Below are 18,851 nucleotides of genomic sequence, written 5' to 3' on the forward strand. Positions count from 1 at the left end.
AGAGAGAGGAGTGATGACAGAAGCCCAGAGACATTTTGGAGAAAGCCATTTTTGAAACAGAATCCGGGAGCAAAGGACCAGCAAACACTAGCCACGTTCCTTCCCAGCTGACAGAGGTGTTCCAGACACCATCAGCCGTTCTACAGTGAAGGTATCCTCTTGTTGATGCCTTAGGTTGGATACTTTTATGGCTGTAGAACTGTAAATTTGTGACCGAATAAATCCCCTTTATAAATCCAATCCATCTCTGGTATTTTGCATAACAGCAGCATTAACAAACTGGCACACCCTGCCTGAGTGTTCTCCCTTCAGAAGCTTCCCAAATATGACCAGAAAGAGGAAGATATGCATTCCCCTACCACTTCCACGGGCAGTAGAGCTGAGCCGGTGTTCCAGCTGCTCACGCAGGCGGTCATTGATGCAGATGGACTCCTCGAGGCGCTGGCGCAGGTTCCGAATTTCACCAAGATGCTCTTCTAGTAGGTCAGCCCCTGCAGCCACCCCAACAGGACATGGAGGGATTAAGAATCCTGGTTACTAGCAGGGGTGGGCATGGATCAGGACCAGTGGTGCCTCAGCAATATCCCTAAACATCAGCATCCTTTTGCTACTTCAACCTCTCAGTTGGGCACCCAAAGAAAATGGGTAACTTTGTTTGAATATAAATAGCCTTTCAAATACAGGACACCCCAGTGCTAAGCAAACCTCATGGACCTCCTCCCACACAGGTCTCTGGCAAGTATAAGGAAGTTACATATGGTTTAGAAACAAAGCTGAAGTCTCTGGAGAGGATTGACTAGGATCTGGAAAGCTATGGCCTCCTCCTGGATATGACTTTGAGGTTAATAGGGAAGAAGGGCCCAACATAAAAGCACATGAACTTAAACTCACTGTATGGAGTTAATACTTCCCTCAAATCACTTTTAATATGGAAGGAAGAAGAGAGAGGCTGCAAGGATCTAGGGATCTGAGGGTAGACTAGAGGAAGGAGCACCAGCAAGGAAACAAAAACAATGTTGAAAAGAGAAGTGGAAGGTATGCTAATGACCAGGGTACATCAACTGCACCATTTTGCTTCATGCTCATTCATTCTCTGAAAATTACAATTGTCTTGCTGTTTTAACTAAGCTGCATCCTAAAATTCACCCACATAGCTGCATCCCTTCACTTAGTGTGATGTGTCTTGGCCCTGACCATGAGAGAGAGGGTTATGAGAGAAACTTTGAGTTTGGATTTTGGATACCAGATAAATGTGTGGGATGAGAGGCTGTATAGAAGTAGCCTCCCTTTCTGTAACAATTTCTGACCCAAAGAAGAAAGCCCCTGTGAATGTTTGTACCTGGCATTCTGGAAGGGTCTAAGTTGGGGCTGGTTCATGTAGGATCTAAAGTGGAGCAGAGAGGGAGGAGGACATGGATGGCAGAGCACATGAGGTGGTCCCTGACATTCTCACAGCCCCGCAGAGCACTGAGGCCCTCGGTAGGGAGGATGAGCTGATGCACTCAGAGAGGACAAGCACTGATGGGGATTCTTGCTCTCTGGCTGGCCTGTGTGCTGAGGCCTTTTCATTTTATACACACTCAGTGAGCTGGGGACTAGAGGGGGAATGAAAAAAGCCCTGCCTTGGTGGAAAATGGGTAGACTCTGAATTTGATTTCATTTCATGGGCTGAACCTTCCAGGTTTGTACTTACCTGTTGGTTTGGAGTTAAGTTGGGACACAGAGGAGCCTGAGGATAAGTTCCCAGATATATTCCCTTTCTGAGGCCTCATCATGTCCCACTGGCCACTGCTGCCCATGTACCCAGGCTCCAGGATTCTGCCCAGTTCTATGGAGCCCCTCAGAGGAGAGTGGGGTTGGGCAGGGTTGACGTAGTGGGAAGAGCTGGCTTCCAAAGGGTTGGTGGGCAATGAAGCTGGGGCAGAAGGAGGGACAGTGCTGATACCTGGATAGAAAGAAACATGTGTGAGAACCAAATAGGGTGGTTGGAAGGGAGGGGTCACAAGGACGTGTGTGATTGCTAAGGAGGGAGACTAAAGGGAGACATGTGGAATGTCAGAAATTCTAGTCTACTGTGGAGCACCAATTAGAGGAAGACTCATAACTAGAAGCTCTAATTTTTACCCCATGTATTTCCTACCATGATGGGTAAAGTATCTGAAAGTCACCGGTATACATGATGGAAAAGCCCAGTGTCCCCACTGTAATCCCTCATGACAGAGTACAGGAAATTTCCAGAAGTACAGCTCACTCCCAGAGTCAGGGGTAAAGAGTATAACAGCGCATAGCATTAAACATACCTCTGAATAGGAATATCTGTTTGTCTATGAGTACTCGCCTTCCCCAGAAGCTAACAAGCCAATCTTTCCCTGTCATCTTTGGGGTTGTCGGAGGAGGGAAGGGGTTGTGAAATCTAGCTGAACATGGTGGCGTCTATTCTTCCAGACTGCCAGAACTCTTTGCTGAGGCTGTGAGAGGTTCTGTGTAAGGTAAGTGGTGTCTTGGTTCTCACCCAGCATGATTCAAGTGACTGAAAAATGCCATCGATTTATTTGATGACCTCATCCTTGAACACTCTGCCATGGAGAGAGGAGGACCAGATTTCTTGGGTGACTCCCAGCTCAAAGATCCTAGGAAATCATGGGCCGTTCCCTTGGCCCTCTGCTTCCAGGTAAAAGGAAGCTTAGACTGGGTGGGGGGTGGGAGACAGGGTGGGGGAGGGTAGGGAGGTGGCAGGTGGGTTGGGCCAAACTTTAGGAGAAAATTCAGAAGAATGCTTTCTTCCAGGGATTATCACAATCAGGCAGGAGAGTACACAGATCACTACCCACACAGGAATGAGCTCATTATTTCCTCCCAAAGAACCAAATTCCTCTGAGAGGTTAATGCAATTGATATTTGCCGATTGTTAATCCCCATTTGTAACTGGTCCTAAAATCTGGCTGCATTCTGGAGTCATTTTGGAAAACACAAAAAATATATATATATTAGTATACCTGGACCCTGTAATATTTTGCTTTAATTAATATGGGTGCGGCTTGGGTAGTAGCTATTTTTAAATCATTCCAGGTAATTTTAATAGGCAGCAAAGTTTGAGAAATATTGCCATGGTTCTCTTTCCCAATTTATAAAATATTAGATGTTCATTAGATCACTGTGAGTTAAAGAAAAAGAAAAACTTAAGCATCTAAATTTTAGTAAGGATTCAACAAAGATATGATTTCCTACCTCTTTCACACCTCCTTCAAATCCATCCCAATGTAAAGCAAACGGGGAAATCAGTGATTTTAGAATATAGCTTACTTTTTAACCAAGGGCTTTAGGAGGTTCTGAGTCCATCAGGTATAATGATCAGTGTTCTCATGTCCCAGTCTCCCTTGGGCACACAACATAGAGTGTTCTGTGCAAAGACACCACACAGACCAGCTTCATGCACAAGGATATTTTAGTCCCACAATTACTTCAGAAGTCATGTGTGCTGTTTTGAATCTGTTATGTATCCCATGAAAGACTATGTGCTTCAAATCCACTCTTGTGGGGGCAGACCTATTGTGGGTGGAATCTTTTGATTAGGTTGTTCCCATGGAGATATAACCCACCCAATTGCGGGTCAGGCCTTTTGATTAGATTATTTCCATGGGGATGTGACCCTACCCATTCGAGGAGGGTCTTAAATAGTTTACAGGATTCCTTAAGAAAGCACAGAGAGAGAGATGGAGCTTGGAGCTGACACAGATCCAGACATTTGGAGATGCAGACAGAGAGACATTTGAAGATGATAAGCTGAGAGAGACATTTGGAGAGAAGTTAAGATATGCAATCCAGAGGTAGCCTCTGAGAGAAGCCAAGAGATGCTAAGAGAGATGGTTAGACAGAAATGCCCTGGGATGAAACAAGCAGAGCTGGGAGAAACTAAGACAGAAGCCCAGAGACATTTTGGAGAAAGCCACCAAAACCAAAAGCTAAACCCAGGAGAGGACCAACAGACACTGGCCATGTGATTTCTCATGTGACACCCAGGTGCCATCGGCCTTTCCTCAGAGAAGGTATCTTACTCTTGATGCCTTTAATTGGGACATTTTCATGGGCTTAGAACTGTAAATTTGTGAACTAATAAACTCCAATTGAAAAGACCAATCCATTTCTTGTATAATATGTTTTGGCAGCTTTAGCAAATTGGAATACTATGCACCACTGGCCAGATGGAAACTTAGTTCAAAAAAAAAAAAAAAAAACAAACCAAGGAATGTTGACAAGTGATGGTCCCTCTGAGAGAACCATGCCTTCATGTGGGGGAAAAAAAAATGGGCTACAATCTTTCTCACCAAGGCTGGAGCCATCTGAATTCTGATCACTGGCTCAGACTTGATGTGACACCAATTCAATCCACATCAACAGACACTTTTCCATTTACAGACACTTTTCCATTCACAGTGGACAAAGACAAGCCGACAAAATGAAGCAAAAAGGAAGTCAGAGAACACTCTTGCCTTTTAGTCATGGGACATATTTGTTACTCATCAATTGTTGGTTCCAGGACTGGTAAAGTAGCAAGGTCTTAGGTCAGAGTCCCAGCACCTTCCCCTGATCTCTACAGAAAGAGAAAAGACTGGGGTACAGCCCAGTTGCAAGGGACATCCAGACTTTGTTTAGGTGAACTCAGCCCCACACTCTAAGGAGTATGGGAACAAAACTGTCTTCGGTAGAAAGGGTGTAATAGAAAACACAGGGAACTGGGAGCAGAAGACCTGGAATCAAGCCCATTTCTCCCACTTCCTAGTGGCCTTGAACAAGTAACTTCACTTCCCTGAGCCTTAGTTCCCCGTACTGGTCTACATATGGCACAGGAGTTTTGTGAGGATCAAGTAAGACTTGATCAAGTAAGGTTATCATTGCTAGGTAGGTCCTAAATTTCTATGTCTGTATAAAGATAATAAGCAGAAGAGGAAGCCTCTTAGGCCTCAGTGCCCATAGAAAGGAACCAGGACAAATTCTTCTTCTAAAAAATGGTCTGGGTCTAGCAGGGTTTCAGAAGTCAAACTGGGGGCAGAGTAGATAGAGTATCCATTTTCACTGTTGACAAAAGAAAAATCTGGTTCAAATGACATTTGGGGCATCAGGGACACAAATTCTAGGTTGTGGTCTTATGTCACTGTATGCCCTTTGCATGGTGTGATAGTTAATTTTATGTGACTACTTAGTTAGGTTATAGTGTCCAGTTTGGTCAACTATCAGCTCCCCCTGTGGAATTCAGACTTGCCAGCCACCACAATTGCATGAGCCAATTCCTTATCACAAATATCCTCAAACACATGCACACACACACACACACACACACACCCCCTGTTGGTTCTTCTCCAGAGAACACTGACTGATGTGAGGCTTGTCATCAATCTCTGGCATTCCTAAGCTTCTTCACAGGCACGGAATGAGGTTGTTTCAAACTCCTTTCTACTTTTTTTATTTTTAAAAAGATCTACTAGAGAGCAAATTCATCTTGTGAGTTTTTCTTATTTTTCTAAGCTACAAGTGATCACATGAGAAAAAAAATATTTTTATGATGAGGAATCCAGCCCTCAAATACACCAAACCCTTTTCTAAAAGATGACCACAAAGTCCAGGAATTGTCAATTATTTTCAGGATCTGAGGATGGACTTCACAATCAGACCTCACTCAGTCTGTGCTTCAGGTTCTAGCTGCCCACATGCCACCTATCTGGGGGCAGGGAAGAAACTTGTGCAATAGGATAAGGGACTCTGCCACCTTCTCTTCTGAATCCCTCTGCCACAATTGTTTTTGCCCCTAACCTGATGATATCAGGATCAGAACTTGATTAAGAACCTTTCACAGCAGAGGACATAATAGCAACACAAAAGATCCCACAGAATGTGGACATCTTTTTCATGGTCACTTCATCCTGCATAGGCAAGGAAGGCATCAAATTTCTCTCCCGTGCCCCATCGGTAAACATTTTACCCAAGTTTCAGGGCTTCAGCAGACTTGATGGTTTTCAACACAGTCAACAGTGCATGAGCACCAGGTCTAGAGCCTGATGAATAAACAGATCCGTGCACAATTGGACAAACTAGAAAAATACTAGTAAACACATTTCAAAACAACACAAGCAGGGCTTTCCCTCATCTTTGATTTGTAACATGTACCCCTATGTTGCTTTTTTTTTTTTTTTTTTAAATCTGCTGTCAAGCCAAAGCCATGCAGAGCAACACAGTGTGGGGCAGCCAGTCACAAACACAAAACGCAGCAGGAGGTGCTCACTTTCTCCCAACTGCTTCTGCAGCATCTGCAGCTCCTGTTGAGCCTCGGCCAAGGAAAACACCGGTGTGTCACAGCAGCCAAAGAGGGGAGGGCCAGGGGGACTGAAAGGCAGGAAGCTGGGTGGAGCTGAGGGCAGTGGAGCCTGGGAGAGGCTACCCAGCTTGGGTATGGAGTTAAAATGAAAGCCTAGAAAGAGAAAGTTGGGAAGAAAAGAGGACACACCATTAGAGAGAAAGTGAGAGCAGGAAGAACAGGTAGTAGATTGAGGAGGTGAAACCATTCCCTGACCAGAGATCTCCCCAGCACATGTCTTTTCCTCAATGCCATGCTGCTTAGATGCCACGGGGATCACTGCCATGGCCAAGGGCCATCACTGCTGTCCCGAGAGGCTGGCCTGGCTGACCTCTCCTCCTTCTCCCCACCAGGGCCATCCTGCACACATATCCATGTTCATCTGCGAGTGATTGTCTACGGAAGGCAAAGTGGCATTTCTGCAATGCGGGAGCCACCGCGCCCCCACCCCAGCAATCCCAGGCACAGACAGACTAGAATGGCTGTGCCTGATTGCTCTCCAGGGCCCTGACATGCTGCTCCCAGCACTTGGATCTGGGGACAAGACTTTTCCTACACCCAGCACTCCTCTTCTGAAAGCATCAGGGCCTGCATTGAGGAATGCAGGAGGAGACTAGGCCTGTGGGGAAATTTGCTGTAGTAACACATGCTGTTCAGGGCTGTGATGGAGACATACTTCAGAATCCCAAATCAACGTGTTCACTCAGCAAATGAGGAATAAAGGCCTTGGTGGAATAGCTTACACACAAAGGTTTGCAACTCATCTGGGCATTAAAATCACTTAAGAAATATTCTTCATAAATGCAGATTTGCAGGTCTTAATCCAGCTCTACTGAATCATAAACACTGGGAGTTAGGATTGGAAATTTGCATTTTAAAAAATCTTCAGTGATTATCACTCTACAGTCTATCTACAGATAGGTCTTTAGGAAGCCTGGGAATTTTGGATGTTTGAGTCTATTCCCCTAATTCCTAATAATAGTTGCAGGGCAGGTAGTGAGAGGAGGGAGTGGAAACCAAGACTGACCTATGGAAAATGTCTCACATTATCAGGCAGTCCTGCAAAGACATCCAAGTTGCCAAGGGACACAGCCCAAACATTCTAAGGAAAACATTTTGATTTTAAAATCCTTGACCTTTGTTCTTTCTGTTTGACTGAAAGCAATCAGACATTTGTGTACAGCTCTGGGCACAGAACTTTCCCCATGGTTTTCTGGTCCAGCTCCTGTCCACTCTTTGAGCCCTGGCCCAGGATGAGTTCAGACACTTCCTCTCCCTTATGGTTTTGGTTGACTTGTCCTCAGGAGAGAAGGAGGTTCAGAAGGAAAGCACTTTGCTTTCTGGGAGCACCACACCACAATCCACTTGAAGGCAGCCAGTCAGCTGTGGCAGGAGGGAGGAGGGGAGGGCAAGGCTTGCCCTTTCCCTGCCATCCATCCCCGGTGTAGAGCTGCAAGTGAACAGTGCACCCCCTGAGGCATGTACATGAAATGGACCCTCCAACTGGCCCCAGGATATGCAGCATATATATGTCAAGGGCCATCAATCCATTCACAAATTCATGAATGATAATGCAATGTGAGTAGAATCTTGTCTCATGGGAAAGATTTGTTTGTTATCCTGGGGATAAGTGGCAGTAAGAAAGAGGGAGGGGAAAACCAGACCATGAAGGCTGAGTAGAAAAGGGCTCAGAAGGGGTGAGCACCATCCCTCTTTAATTTCTGCAGCTCTGGTCAGAGCCTGCACCTCTGAATTGGGCAGGCTTGGGTAAATATCACCCACCGCTCACTAGTTGTGTTATCCTGAGTTAAAAAATTTATTGAGTTTCAGCATCCTAAGCTGGCATGACCGTCTACTTCAGAGGATCATACTGCAGATTACACATAATAGCATATGTGCAGGACTTGGTAACATATAGGGGGTCAGTATATGGGAATGTGTTTTTGTTCCTCATCTACTGTAATCTTGGGAGAAAAATTTTGCCTCTTTGCTTCCCACAGTGAAATGAGAAAAGGGAATGAAAATGTTTATTTAAAAATGATTAGCCAAGCACTGGTTAAAATTGGTATGCAAATCAGAGTCTGTCATAGATTAACTATTTTCTAAATTTTTTTAAATAAGATGCCATCAGAGAATTAGGATGGGCTTTTGATTTTGTCTAGGGTCTGATGCATATAGTACAAATGTTTGTCCTTGAAGGAAAGTCAGTCAGCTGAGGGAGGGGAGATGGAGCTACAACCCGCCCCCCACACTTTGGCTGTTGCATACCTGGATGGACCTGGGAGGCGTCCTCAGGGGGATTCTGGGGAGTTGGCAGGCTGATGGGGTTACTGCTGGATTCGGCCTTAACCCCCTGAGAAGCATTGGTTGTTGATGGTTTAGAAGAAAACACAGCAGAATGATTCGAATGATGGATGTAATCTATAAAACCCATGAATGAGAGAAAATGTTTGGTGTTCCAGAGAGAACTGCAATCTTGTCCTTATATTTAACCAGGGCTAGGGCCTTGTTTTCAGGGAAGCATCTAGCATAAGCACTGTTAGTAGTGTTCATTTTCTTGTTCAAAGATAGCTCCTTAGAGAGACAAACCACCTTAAGGATGAGAGTGGGGCTCAGGACCCTGAAATATCAAGCAAGACAGGCAGCATCTGTGGATATCCACAGGTGTTCAGGGGACACTGCTAAGGAGCTGCATTTAGCAGGATCATCAGAGAGAGATAAGCCCGATCATAAAGCAGGAGGTCTATCAAACAGATTCCATGCACAGAAGGCCGTGGTGAAGAACAGTTTGCCATGATCTCCTCACTCTCATGGCTCACCTTGGGTCCTACAGCATGAACGTGCAGATGGAGTCCAGGGTGCCAGAGGTGACTCATAGAGTCAGGAACAAAGCACTGACACCTGACCCATGGAGGCCTGTGCTTGGCACTTGGTCCCAGAGCCATGTTCAGGCCTCTACCCACCGAGGTCAATTTATAAGGACTGATTACAGAGGTCTCTTCTTAAACTAGACAAAGGTAGTGCCACTCGGAAAGTGGAAGCTACCTGAGTGATCGGGTGAAACATTCTTCTGTTCTTGGTGGGTGAACTCGCTGGCTATGTCCATGTCGGAGCAGGCTTCTAGCTCATCAGACAGGAAGGAGGTGCTGCTGGGAGAGCGGTGGGAGTCAGACAAGCCATGGCTGCTGGAGGGGGTCAGGGACCGGGCATCCAGCTTGGCCTGTAGGACTTCAATCACTTTCTCCTTCTCCTGCAAGTCTCTGCTGAGCCTGGTGGGGTAAGGAAGGACAACAGATGAAACCAAGGACTCCCTGACCAGCTAATGCTGGCTTAGGCTCATGGGAAAATCCACAAAAGCCAAGGAGACCATTTCTGCAGAGAATAATTAAAATATCCCATCCTTATTAGGGTAGACAATAGGTGGAATACAGGGGGAGATGTGGAAATCACTCCCCAGGGCACTGGCCACATAATATGCTGAGAACTAGAGGTGACTCAGCCAGCTCTCCAAGGCACTGCTGCTTAAAGTGTGGCCCTGTAGCAGCTTCTGTAGAAGAACTGTTTGCTACCCATCCCCAACCAGGCAAACATTGAAGGTGAAGGTATGCATTTAGAAACAGTGCTTTGAGATCGCAGCACATCCAAGAACATGATGGATGGGATCATCTTATTGATTGAGGTACAGACAATGTATGTGTCTGTGATGGATCAGAAATGAATAAAAAGAAAAATGAAATACCTTTCTTTCACCACAGATAGTCTGAGAAGCAGTAGGTGGCCTAAATCACACCCACTACAGAGGAAGGCTCAAGCTAGTGGCTAAAACTGACTCTGAGCCCATATTTTATTGACTCATTGAAAACTGGCATCAGAGATGATATGGCCTCCCAGCGTTCTGCAACATCTAGGCCTCATTCATAAGTACTGTATATGATTCTTTTTTTCTCCAAGGAAAGAGGGTGGCTATTAAGCTAGCAGTCAACCCAACTCAGGGCAAAACTACCTTGCAAAAGCTCAACCTGGTCTTTAAACAAACAGGGAGACCCCTGGGGATTCTGAGAACCTTGAAACAGGTTAGTTCACCTGGGTCAGTCTGACTCGAGGCTACTTACTGTAATATTAATGTAGCAAATGGAAATCAATAGAATTACATCAAAAGGGAATAAAGAATTCCATTAAAACCAACAATAATATGGCAATGAATAAACGAATTCATTACAATCAGTCTTTTTCTTATTTCTCCTGAGTCATGAAGTTGCAGCCACTCTTGACCCCTTGGATCTGTTCTTGGTTCCTTTACCTGATTCTATTCTGAATTACCTGAGGGCCAATGGCTCAAGTCCAGCTTGATCTTTCTCACTTTTATGATCCTCTGCAAACCAAATTCAGAAAGAAACAGTAAGAAATTAAACAAGTACCACCTCACACATTACACACTCAGGGGCCTGTCAGGATACAGAAAAGTGATTACACTGCTGTGTACCCAGGATAGTCTGGGAGAATTTATTCTGCGAGGCTCAGGTTGTGTCTTTTGAAAAGTGGCCCAGCAGGCTTTCCTGATGTCACCAGGCAAATGTTCCTGGCCCTAGTGTGTGGATCATCACCATGGCTTCCCATGCCCTGATTCAGGGCAAGAAGTTTAAAATGTCTTAAATGATCACAGCTGCCCTCTCAAACATTCCAGCCTCCAAGTCCTGCCTCAAGACAGGTCCCAGATGCATGGCTGTGTGTCCCTTCATAACTTTCATGTAGAAACAACTTATGTCTCTGAGGAGATGACAGAGTCCCATCCAACCTCTCCCCCTGCCACCAGGAGATGGAATGGTTGGTCCACAAGTCTGTTCCTGCTGTTGGCCCTTAGGTGCTCTCAGGAAATTCTCTCCCATTAAAGGGCTCCAATAATTACTTACATTCCCAGCCCTGGTCCTACAATATTCAGTACCTATATCCTGTACAAAGGAGCATATTGCTTTATCCATATTTGAAGGACTTTCATGGACATTACCATGCAGTAAATGTGGCTCATGCAACCAATGAAGACACAGACACTGAAAGGATAAGTCACTTGCCTAGAGCAAGTTGATAGCGGCACCCAGGCTAGAGCTTGGGTCTTTGTAATTCTTAATTCAGGTTGTTTCCACTGTAGTAAGCTGCTTCTATCTCATCTTCCCTTCTGCCCCTTACTTTGGATAATGCTGCCTTCTTCTCCACAGTTTACATTCCACGGGTGAGGAAGTTTCTGCAGCTGTAATTAAGGCATCTCTAACTGTGTATGTTCCCCCTTGGTGCTCCCCACCCACCATCCCTGATCCTGTAATGGCCCTGAGATGAAGTGGAAACAGGTCCCTGGGTTAAAAAGCTATTTGTGGAGGTACAGCAGCCCTTGGGCTGGGGACTGTGGGAGTGACTGAGAGTACTCCCAAGCCCTGTGACCAACTTACTGGTGCTTAGTTTGCTGGTGAGCCGCTCTGTCATCTGGCTTCCCTGGGCGAGTTGCTCCCGAAAGCTCTGCCCCAGGTAGTAGTCAATGTCATTGCTTCTGAGGAGGTCCTCAAAAGATTTTACTGTATCTTTCGTATGCTGTGTGAGAAGGTAACAGATACCTCTCCCTTCTCGTATTTTCTGCCGTAGGTAGGACAGTTCTCTGGCCTGATCTTGAATCAGGGAATCATATTTCCTAATATAGGAAGGAAGAAGAAAGAGTAAGAATAGAAAATAGTGAAAGTTATAGGGGCTTCTGCAGAGATTTCTATGAGATGAATTCTGGCATATAAGCCATATGCGGTATTTAAGTAAATTATACTATGAGAAACTATTGTATCAAACAATTTTATATGTTAACCACATGTCCAAAAACAAGTCACAAGCTCTGTGAGAGTAAAAACAGTGCCATATTTTACATCTCTTACAGCACCAGTATACTGTGGACTCACTATAGGTACTTAATTATTTAGAATTATTAAATCCTAAGTCTGGGTGGGATCTTTCATGGCTTCGATTTCAAACACCATTATCTGATGCCTGAATTTCTTCTACGCAGTGATACTGTGACAGACAGTGCTTTCCAGCGATGGTGTTACACCATCTCCCATCACACATGCTCTTCTGCAAGGTGGCTTTGCCACTCTTCCATCCAGAGGTAGAGGCTGCTCCCCACCTCTTTGAACCTGGATGGGTTCTGTGACCACTTTGACCAAGGGAATGTGGTGGAAATAATACTCTGCCAATTCCAAGAGGAACTCTTAACTGGTCTGTCAAGTTCTGCTTCCTTTCTCTTGGAAGCCAGCTGCCATGCCGAGGTGTAACTACCCTGAGACCACCATGCTGTGAGAAGCCCAGGTCAGGCAAAAGGTCCTGGAGGACAAGAAGCCACGTGGAGAAAGAGAAGCAAGGAGTACTGAGTCACCAGACATGTGAATGAAGAATCAATCTTGGGTGACGGAGCAGGGACTTAAATCTTGTTCTTTCCTTTTCCCTTCCCAGACATCCAGCTCCCCCTTTGTCTCTTCCCTGCAAGGCAGGGACCCTTGTAGGAGTGAAAAGGTGGGGCAGGCTGGTGTGCATGACAACAGGTTTTGCAGGGCTCAGGGTTACACTCCCATTTGAATTTGGATGTTGTGCCAGTTTGGATGTATCATGTTCCCCCAAAGCCATGTTTTAATCCAATCTTTTGGAATGTTTTGGATTATGTTGTTTCCATGGAGGTGTGACTCACCCAACTGTAGGTGATACTTTTGATTAGAGTATTTCCATGGAAGTGAGGCCCCACCCATTCAGCATGGGTCTTGATTACTTTACTGGAGTCCTTTAAAAAGAGCTGATGCAGGCCCAGATGTTTGCTGACTCTTTGAGATGTTAGCCCAGAGTTTGCTCTGAGAAGCTAAGAGAGGACAAAATGCCCCAAGAGTAGCTGAGAGAGACAATTTGGAGAAAGCCATTTTGAAACACAACTGGGGACCAGCAGACACCAGCCACATGCCTTCCCAGCTGACAGAGGTGTTCTGGATGCCATCGGCCATTCTTCAGTGAAGGTATCCTCTTGTTGATGCCTTAGTTTGGACACTTTTATGGCCTCAGGACTGTAAATTTGTAGCCAAATAAACCCTTTTATAAAAGCCAATCCATTTCTGGTATTTTGCATATGGCAGCATTAACAAACAGGAACAGATGTGAATTTGGCAAAAATGTCAAGTACCTGGTGGAACTTCTTGATATCTTACCCTTGCCCCTCTTTCTGAGAGGCAAAGGAATACTATTTTTGAAAGGTATTTTGTTTTCATTTTAAATAGCAAAACACAAGCTGCATTTTTATTTTTTATGCACAAGAAAAGTAAATCTTTTTACAAAAAATCCAGAGTTGGGAACTCTGGGAAAATCTATTGAAATACATAATGCTTCTCTTTTTAATGTGCAATATGCTTTTTAACTATAGATCACATTTTTTTGTTTAATTTGTAAGTAAGAAATGTATTTAAATTGAAGGGGAGCTTTTTGTAAAAGGACCAAATGTTCTTTTATAAATGTACTAAGGAATATCTTGGTTTTTTGAAATTTATGAGGATTTTTATGAGTAATTTTTGTTAAAAGATTCTGTGTGTGTGTGTGTGTGTGTGTGTGTGTGTGTGTGTGTAATGGAACCATGAGAGATAATAATAAATTATTGTATGAAGCCACTAATATATGGAGTGGTTTGTTACTCAAAAAGATAAACAGAACATATACCTAAATGGTATATACCCAGGGTTTTTCAACCCAAAGTAAAAATAACAGTAATAATTACGGCAAATAATATTGAGAGCATAATATGTTTGCACTATTCTAAGCACTTTTACTAATTCACTTAAATCTAATAGCCACTTTTTGACACAGGTTCTCTTATTATCCTCATTTAATAGGTAAGAAAACTGAGACTCAAAAAGATTAAGTAATTTGCCCAAGGTTACACAGCTAGTGAGTTCAAACTCAGAAGTAGGATTCAAACTCAGGCAGTCTGACTTATACTTTACTAATACTGTAACTTTATCAATATGCTCCCTGGAGGAAATCCCAGGGACCTGGTATCTCCCAGGCCATGGGCCACCACCCTGTGCCCCACTGGGTGCCCATGTGTCCTTTTTGCAGACCTATGCCTACCATTTCAATAAGTGCCTTCTGAGTATCGTCAGAAGAGAGATGGGTTTTCTCTTCTCCCTGCCTGGCCTACCTCACTTCAGGCATAAATCGAGACATCATCGATCATGTCTGCACGGGCAGTGCCCTCCTTACCCAGGCCATGTGGCTGATCTCAGCTCCTCTGCCAGCCTCCCTTCCAGTCCGGTTTTTGGGAACTGAGCCTCCAGCTGGGACACTCTCTGGATGAGACTCTCCAGATCCTTTCTGGCCTGAAGACCTGGGGAACGGAAAGCCCCAGTGCCATCAGATAGCCACCCCTCATCCTCATCCGTGGCACTGTGAGGTGAGGACCCCTTGAGGGTGCCAATGGCTTTCATCTTTCGGGGCCTTTCCAGACTGGATGAATAATCGCTTGTAACTGAGAGAGACCGGACACGGCTCTTGAGGTTCTGAATGACCTTGTTGGACTTCTGCAGCTGGGCCTTCAGAGTTTTTATGTCCTCCTGTAGGGCAGAGATGTCTTCTGATGTTCCATATTCCTCGAAGTCATCCTGCTTCCCTTGGTGAATCTCAAGGGGCTTCTTCCTTGGGGGACTGTTCAGTGCCAAGCCCAGGAGTCCCTGCTTGGAGCCCAGCCCCTCTGTCAGAACTGTTTCCATGGGGTTGTTGTGCTCCTCACACTCTGAGAAAAGACAGAGACATCTTTCTGAATAAAAGCTGGGCATTCTGCTGTAGCCATTCCCTTCAAAGGGGAGGCAAGACTGATCACTATGGCAACAATTAATAGAGCGAAAGTTGGAGCTGTATTTTATTCAGCCCCAGAACTCTCTTAGGAATGCAAACACAGTATTTCATATCCTCCCAAGAGCCCTGCAAGTCAGGTGTGATTACCTTCTACTTTACTGATGTGGAAACCAAAGCCCAGAGAAAGCTGAACTAACTTCTCTAGATTACTCAAACTAGCACATGGCAAAGCCAGAATTCCAGTCCTGCAATGTCCTATGCCCTTTCCACAGCCATGGATATCTCTTAAGTAAGACACTAATATAAATCTTGGATATTTAGGAAGGCCACAAGGACTGTGGGAAAAGTTCTAACTGTTGAAAGTTTAACAATCCTCAAATATTACAGCGATTTAAAAGTTTTTCTGGTTACAACTATGTGGAAAATAGGCACAGAAATATAATACCTCAAAGAATGCATGATGAGTCTATAAACAAGGGTACTGTTAGGGCAGTGGAGAGCTAATACATAGTGTTTTACCAGGTGAGAGGCACTGGCTTCAAGTGTTTTATAAGCATTTAGTCATTTAATTGACATTAGTACCCAATGGTGTAGGTAGTTCCTTTATTATCATTTTAACATATGAGGAAACTGAGGTACAGAGAAGTTAAACTGGAATTTGAATCAGCCAATCTGGCCTTGGGTATTCGCTTGTAACAACCACACTACAAGGTCTCAAGAGTGAGAGAAATCTTAAGTACTTTTCTTCTCTTCTTCATTTTCAATTTTGGAGGTGGCCCTGTGGTTATAGTCCTATTATAGTGGAAAACATTGCTTCAAAACTTATGGTGTGCCTATTTTGGTAACAGAGAAGTGGGGTGCTTTTGCTGCTGAGTTTGCAAATACCAAACATGTTGGAACGGCTTTTCAATTGGATAAGGGGAAGATTCTGGAAGAATTGTGAGGAGCTTGATAGAAAAGGCCTAAACTGCTTTAAAGAGACTGTTTATGGAAATATGGACTCTAAAGATACTTCTGATGAGGACTTGAGCAGAAATGATGAATGTGTTGTTGCAAACTGGAAGAAAGACAATCTTTGTTTTAAAGTGGCAGAGAATTTGGCAAAATTGAGGAAGAATTTGAAAGTGACAACCTGGAATACTTAGCTGAGGAGATCTCCAGACTACATGTGGAGGATATACCCTGGCTTCTCCTTGAAGCTTATAGTAAAATGCGAGTGGAGAGAAATAAACTTCGAACTGAATTCTTGGGTTCAAAGAAACCAGAAGCTGATGGCTTGGAAAATTATAGGCTTCCAGGGGGTGGAATCCCAGAAGCTACAGCCCAACATGAGGATGTAACCAAACATGGAACCCAGCTGCCATTTCAGTACAAGCCAAGATTGGAAAAGGAGTTAAGCAGAAAGGATTTGTGGAAAGTCCTATTGTCTGACGGCTTTGACCCTTGTATGCTTCATGCGAAGCCAACAGAATTTTTGCGAGATCTTTATAAGACAGAGCCGTTGCCAGTCTGGACTGGAGGAGACAGACAAGGAACAAATTGAAGGAAAATTTTCTTCAAAGACAGAACCATGGAGACTGAGGTCTGGAGTCAAGAGGTCTAGGGCTGGGAGAGCAGAGCAGCCCACACACATGGAAAGGGTGAGTTTGCCCTGGAGGTCGAGGGTGGGCCTTCCACCTGGATGTTCAGGGAGTGCTTTGCCACCCCAGGTCCCAAAGAGGTTGGAGCACATTCCCAGGGAATTGGGGAGAGCCTGGCTGCCACCACACTATTCTGAAGGGGTTGAGCATGTGCCCCAGAGATGGAAGGGAATCCGGGAGCTGCCCCAATGTTTGAGGAGGGTGGGGCCGAGAAGGTGGTCTCCCCAATGTGTGGATATGTTGGAGCACTCACCCAAGTGTTTGGAAAGGAAAGAGCTGCCACAAAGGCCCTTAGGAAGGGTTAGACTCCCGCTCTCTCAAGCCCCAAAGATGCAACGTTGTTCTGTTAATGACTCTCAGACTTTGAAATCTAATGGAGTTTGTCCTGCAGGTTTTAGGAACTGTTTTGGTCCTGTTAACCCTGTTTTCCTTACTCTTTCTCCTTATGGCAATGGGAATGTTTATCCTATGAATGTCCCTCCTTTGTATATTGGAAGCATATAACTTGTTCTAAGTCCACAGATCCAAAGCTAAAGGAAAAGTATGCCTTAGGACTGACCACGCCTATATTTGATTTTGATGGGATCTTGTACTTAACTATTGTTATTTAAATGATTTAAGTTTCTGTGATATTGTGGGATGAATGTATTTTGTATTTGGAAAGAATATGTTTTTCTGGGGTTCAGGGGGTGGAATGTGCCGGTTTGAATGTATTATGTCCCCCAGAAAAAGCCATATTCTTTGAAGCAATCTTGTGGGGCAGACATAATAGTGGGGATTAAGTTGGAACGTTTGGATTAGGTTGTTTGCATGGAGACGCACCCCACCCAACTGTAGATGATAACTGATGGGATATTTCCATGGAGGCGTGGCCCCACACATTCAGGGTGGACCTTGATCAGTGGAGCCATATAAATGTGCTGCCTCAAAGAGAAGTAACTCAGTTCAGCTGTGAGTGATGTTTTGAAGAGGAGCAAGCTTGCTAAAGAGGAACATCCTGGGAGAAAGCCATTTTGAAACCAGAACTTTGGAGCAGACGCCAGCCACGTGCCTTCCCAGCTAACAGAGGTTTTCCAGACACCATTGGCCATCCTCCAGTGAAGGTATCCGATTGCTGATGTGTTACCTTGGACACTTTATGGCCTTAAGACTGTAACTGTGTAGCCAAATAAACCCCCTTTTTATAAAAGCCAATCCATTTCTTGTGTTTTGCATTCTGCAGCATTAGCAAACTAGAACAGTGCCTTTTCCCACAGCTCATCCTGTGTCTTCATTAATAAATGGACTTTAGTATATTTTTTTCTATAATAATCAGTAGAATAAAACTTTTCTTTTAAACAGTAATAACTGAAAACTCATTGTAGAAATTCACCCTCACAGTCAGGCTCATTTTGGGTAAGAGTACTCCTCAAAACTTCCTGTCCCTCTCTGATCCTGTGACCCTTCAGTCACAGTCCCCCTCCTCCCCATTACTCATCAGGTGTGGGATTTGCCAATAGCACCAAAGGTGAAAGGAGACTCCACGGAGAGAAGCTAAGCCCCACACCCTGTGCTCTTACCAGGACTAGTAGTCTCCTCCCGCTCGGCCTCATTCTCACTTCGGCCACATGTTTCATAGCCCAGATCCTGGAGGTCCACCTGGACCTGCTTGCTGTCCTGCTTCACCAAGGATTTACCTGCTCAAAGGAGAGACATAGTGTGTGTTACAGACTCTCTGAATTTCATGCAAATACCCTCAGGTTCAGTGTTACAAACCCTGCCCTTAGCAGCAGGGGAGTCAGATCCAGAGTGGGATAGAAGCTTCTTTGGTTACATGTGGAAGACACAGCCTACTCCACAGAGCATGACTTCCTTCCATCAGGATGAGCCTGTGTTTTCTATTGATGAAATCTCCTACAGAAAACCTAGGCTTGGTTGGGACTAGACATACTGTAAGCTGAGTATTCTCTGGAAGCCCTAGAGAAGCTTTTAAGTGTTTTATCTGCAGGGGCTCAGTAAATCTTTGA

At 44.7% G+C, this 18,851-nt stretch overlaps 1 protein-coding gene across 16 annotated transcripts in view; it reads right to left on the reverse strand.

Moving 5' to 3' along the window:
• The window catches only part of LOC119526795 (phosphodiesterase 4D interacting protein), a 258,604-nt gene that overhangs the window by 15,282 nt on the left and 224,471 nt on the right, over positions 1-18,851 (reverse strand). For 8 of the 16 annotated variants that reach the window (XM_037826235.1, XM_037826234.1, XM_037826227.1 and 5 more), the window contains 9 exons: positions 18,405-18,521; positions 14,615-15,143; positions 11,791-12,026; positions 10,670-10,721; positions 9,395-9,618; positions 8,618-8,770; positions 6,278-6,463; positions 1,694-1,945; positions 360-491 (listed from right to left, as the gene is read on the reverse strand). In XM_037826235.1, the coding sequence (XP_037682163.1) occupies positions 360-491; positions 1,694-1,945; positions 6,278-6,463; positions 8,618-8,770; positions 9,395-9,618; positions 10,670-10,721; positions 11,791-12,026; positions 14,615-15,143; positions 18,405-18,521 (1,881 nt within the window). The remainder of the gene's footprint in view (positions 1-359; positions 492-1,693; positions 1,946-6,277; positions 6,464-8,617; positions 8,771-9,394; positions 9,619-10,669; positions 10,722-11,790; positions 12,027-14,614; positions 15,144-18,404; positions 18,522-18,851) is intronic. The other 8 variants (XM_037826236.1, XM_037826237.1, XM_037826229.1 and 5 more) reach the window with 3 other exon arrangements.

This window comes from Choloepus didactylus, chromosome 2 (genome assembly GCF_015220235.1).
Source record: "Choloepus didactylus isolate mChoDid1 chromosome 2, mChoDid1.pri, whole genome shotgun sequence".
NCBI classification, from domain to species: Eukaryota; Metazoa; Chordata; class Mammalia; order Pilosa; family Megalonychidae; genus Choloepus; species Choloepus didactylus.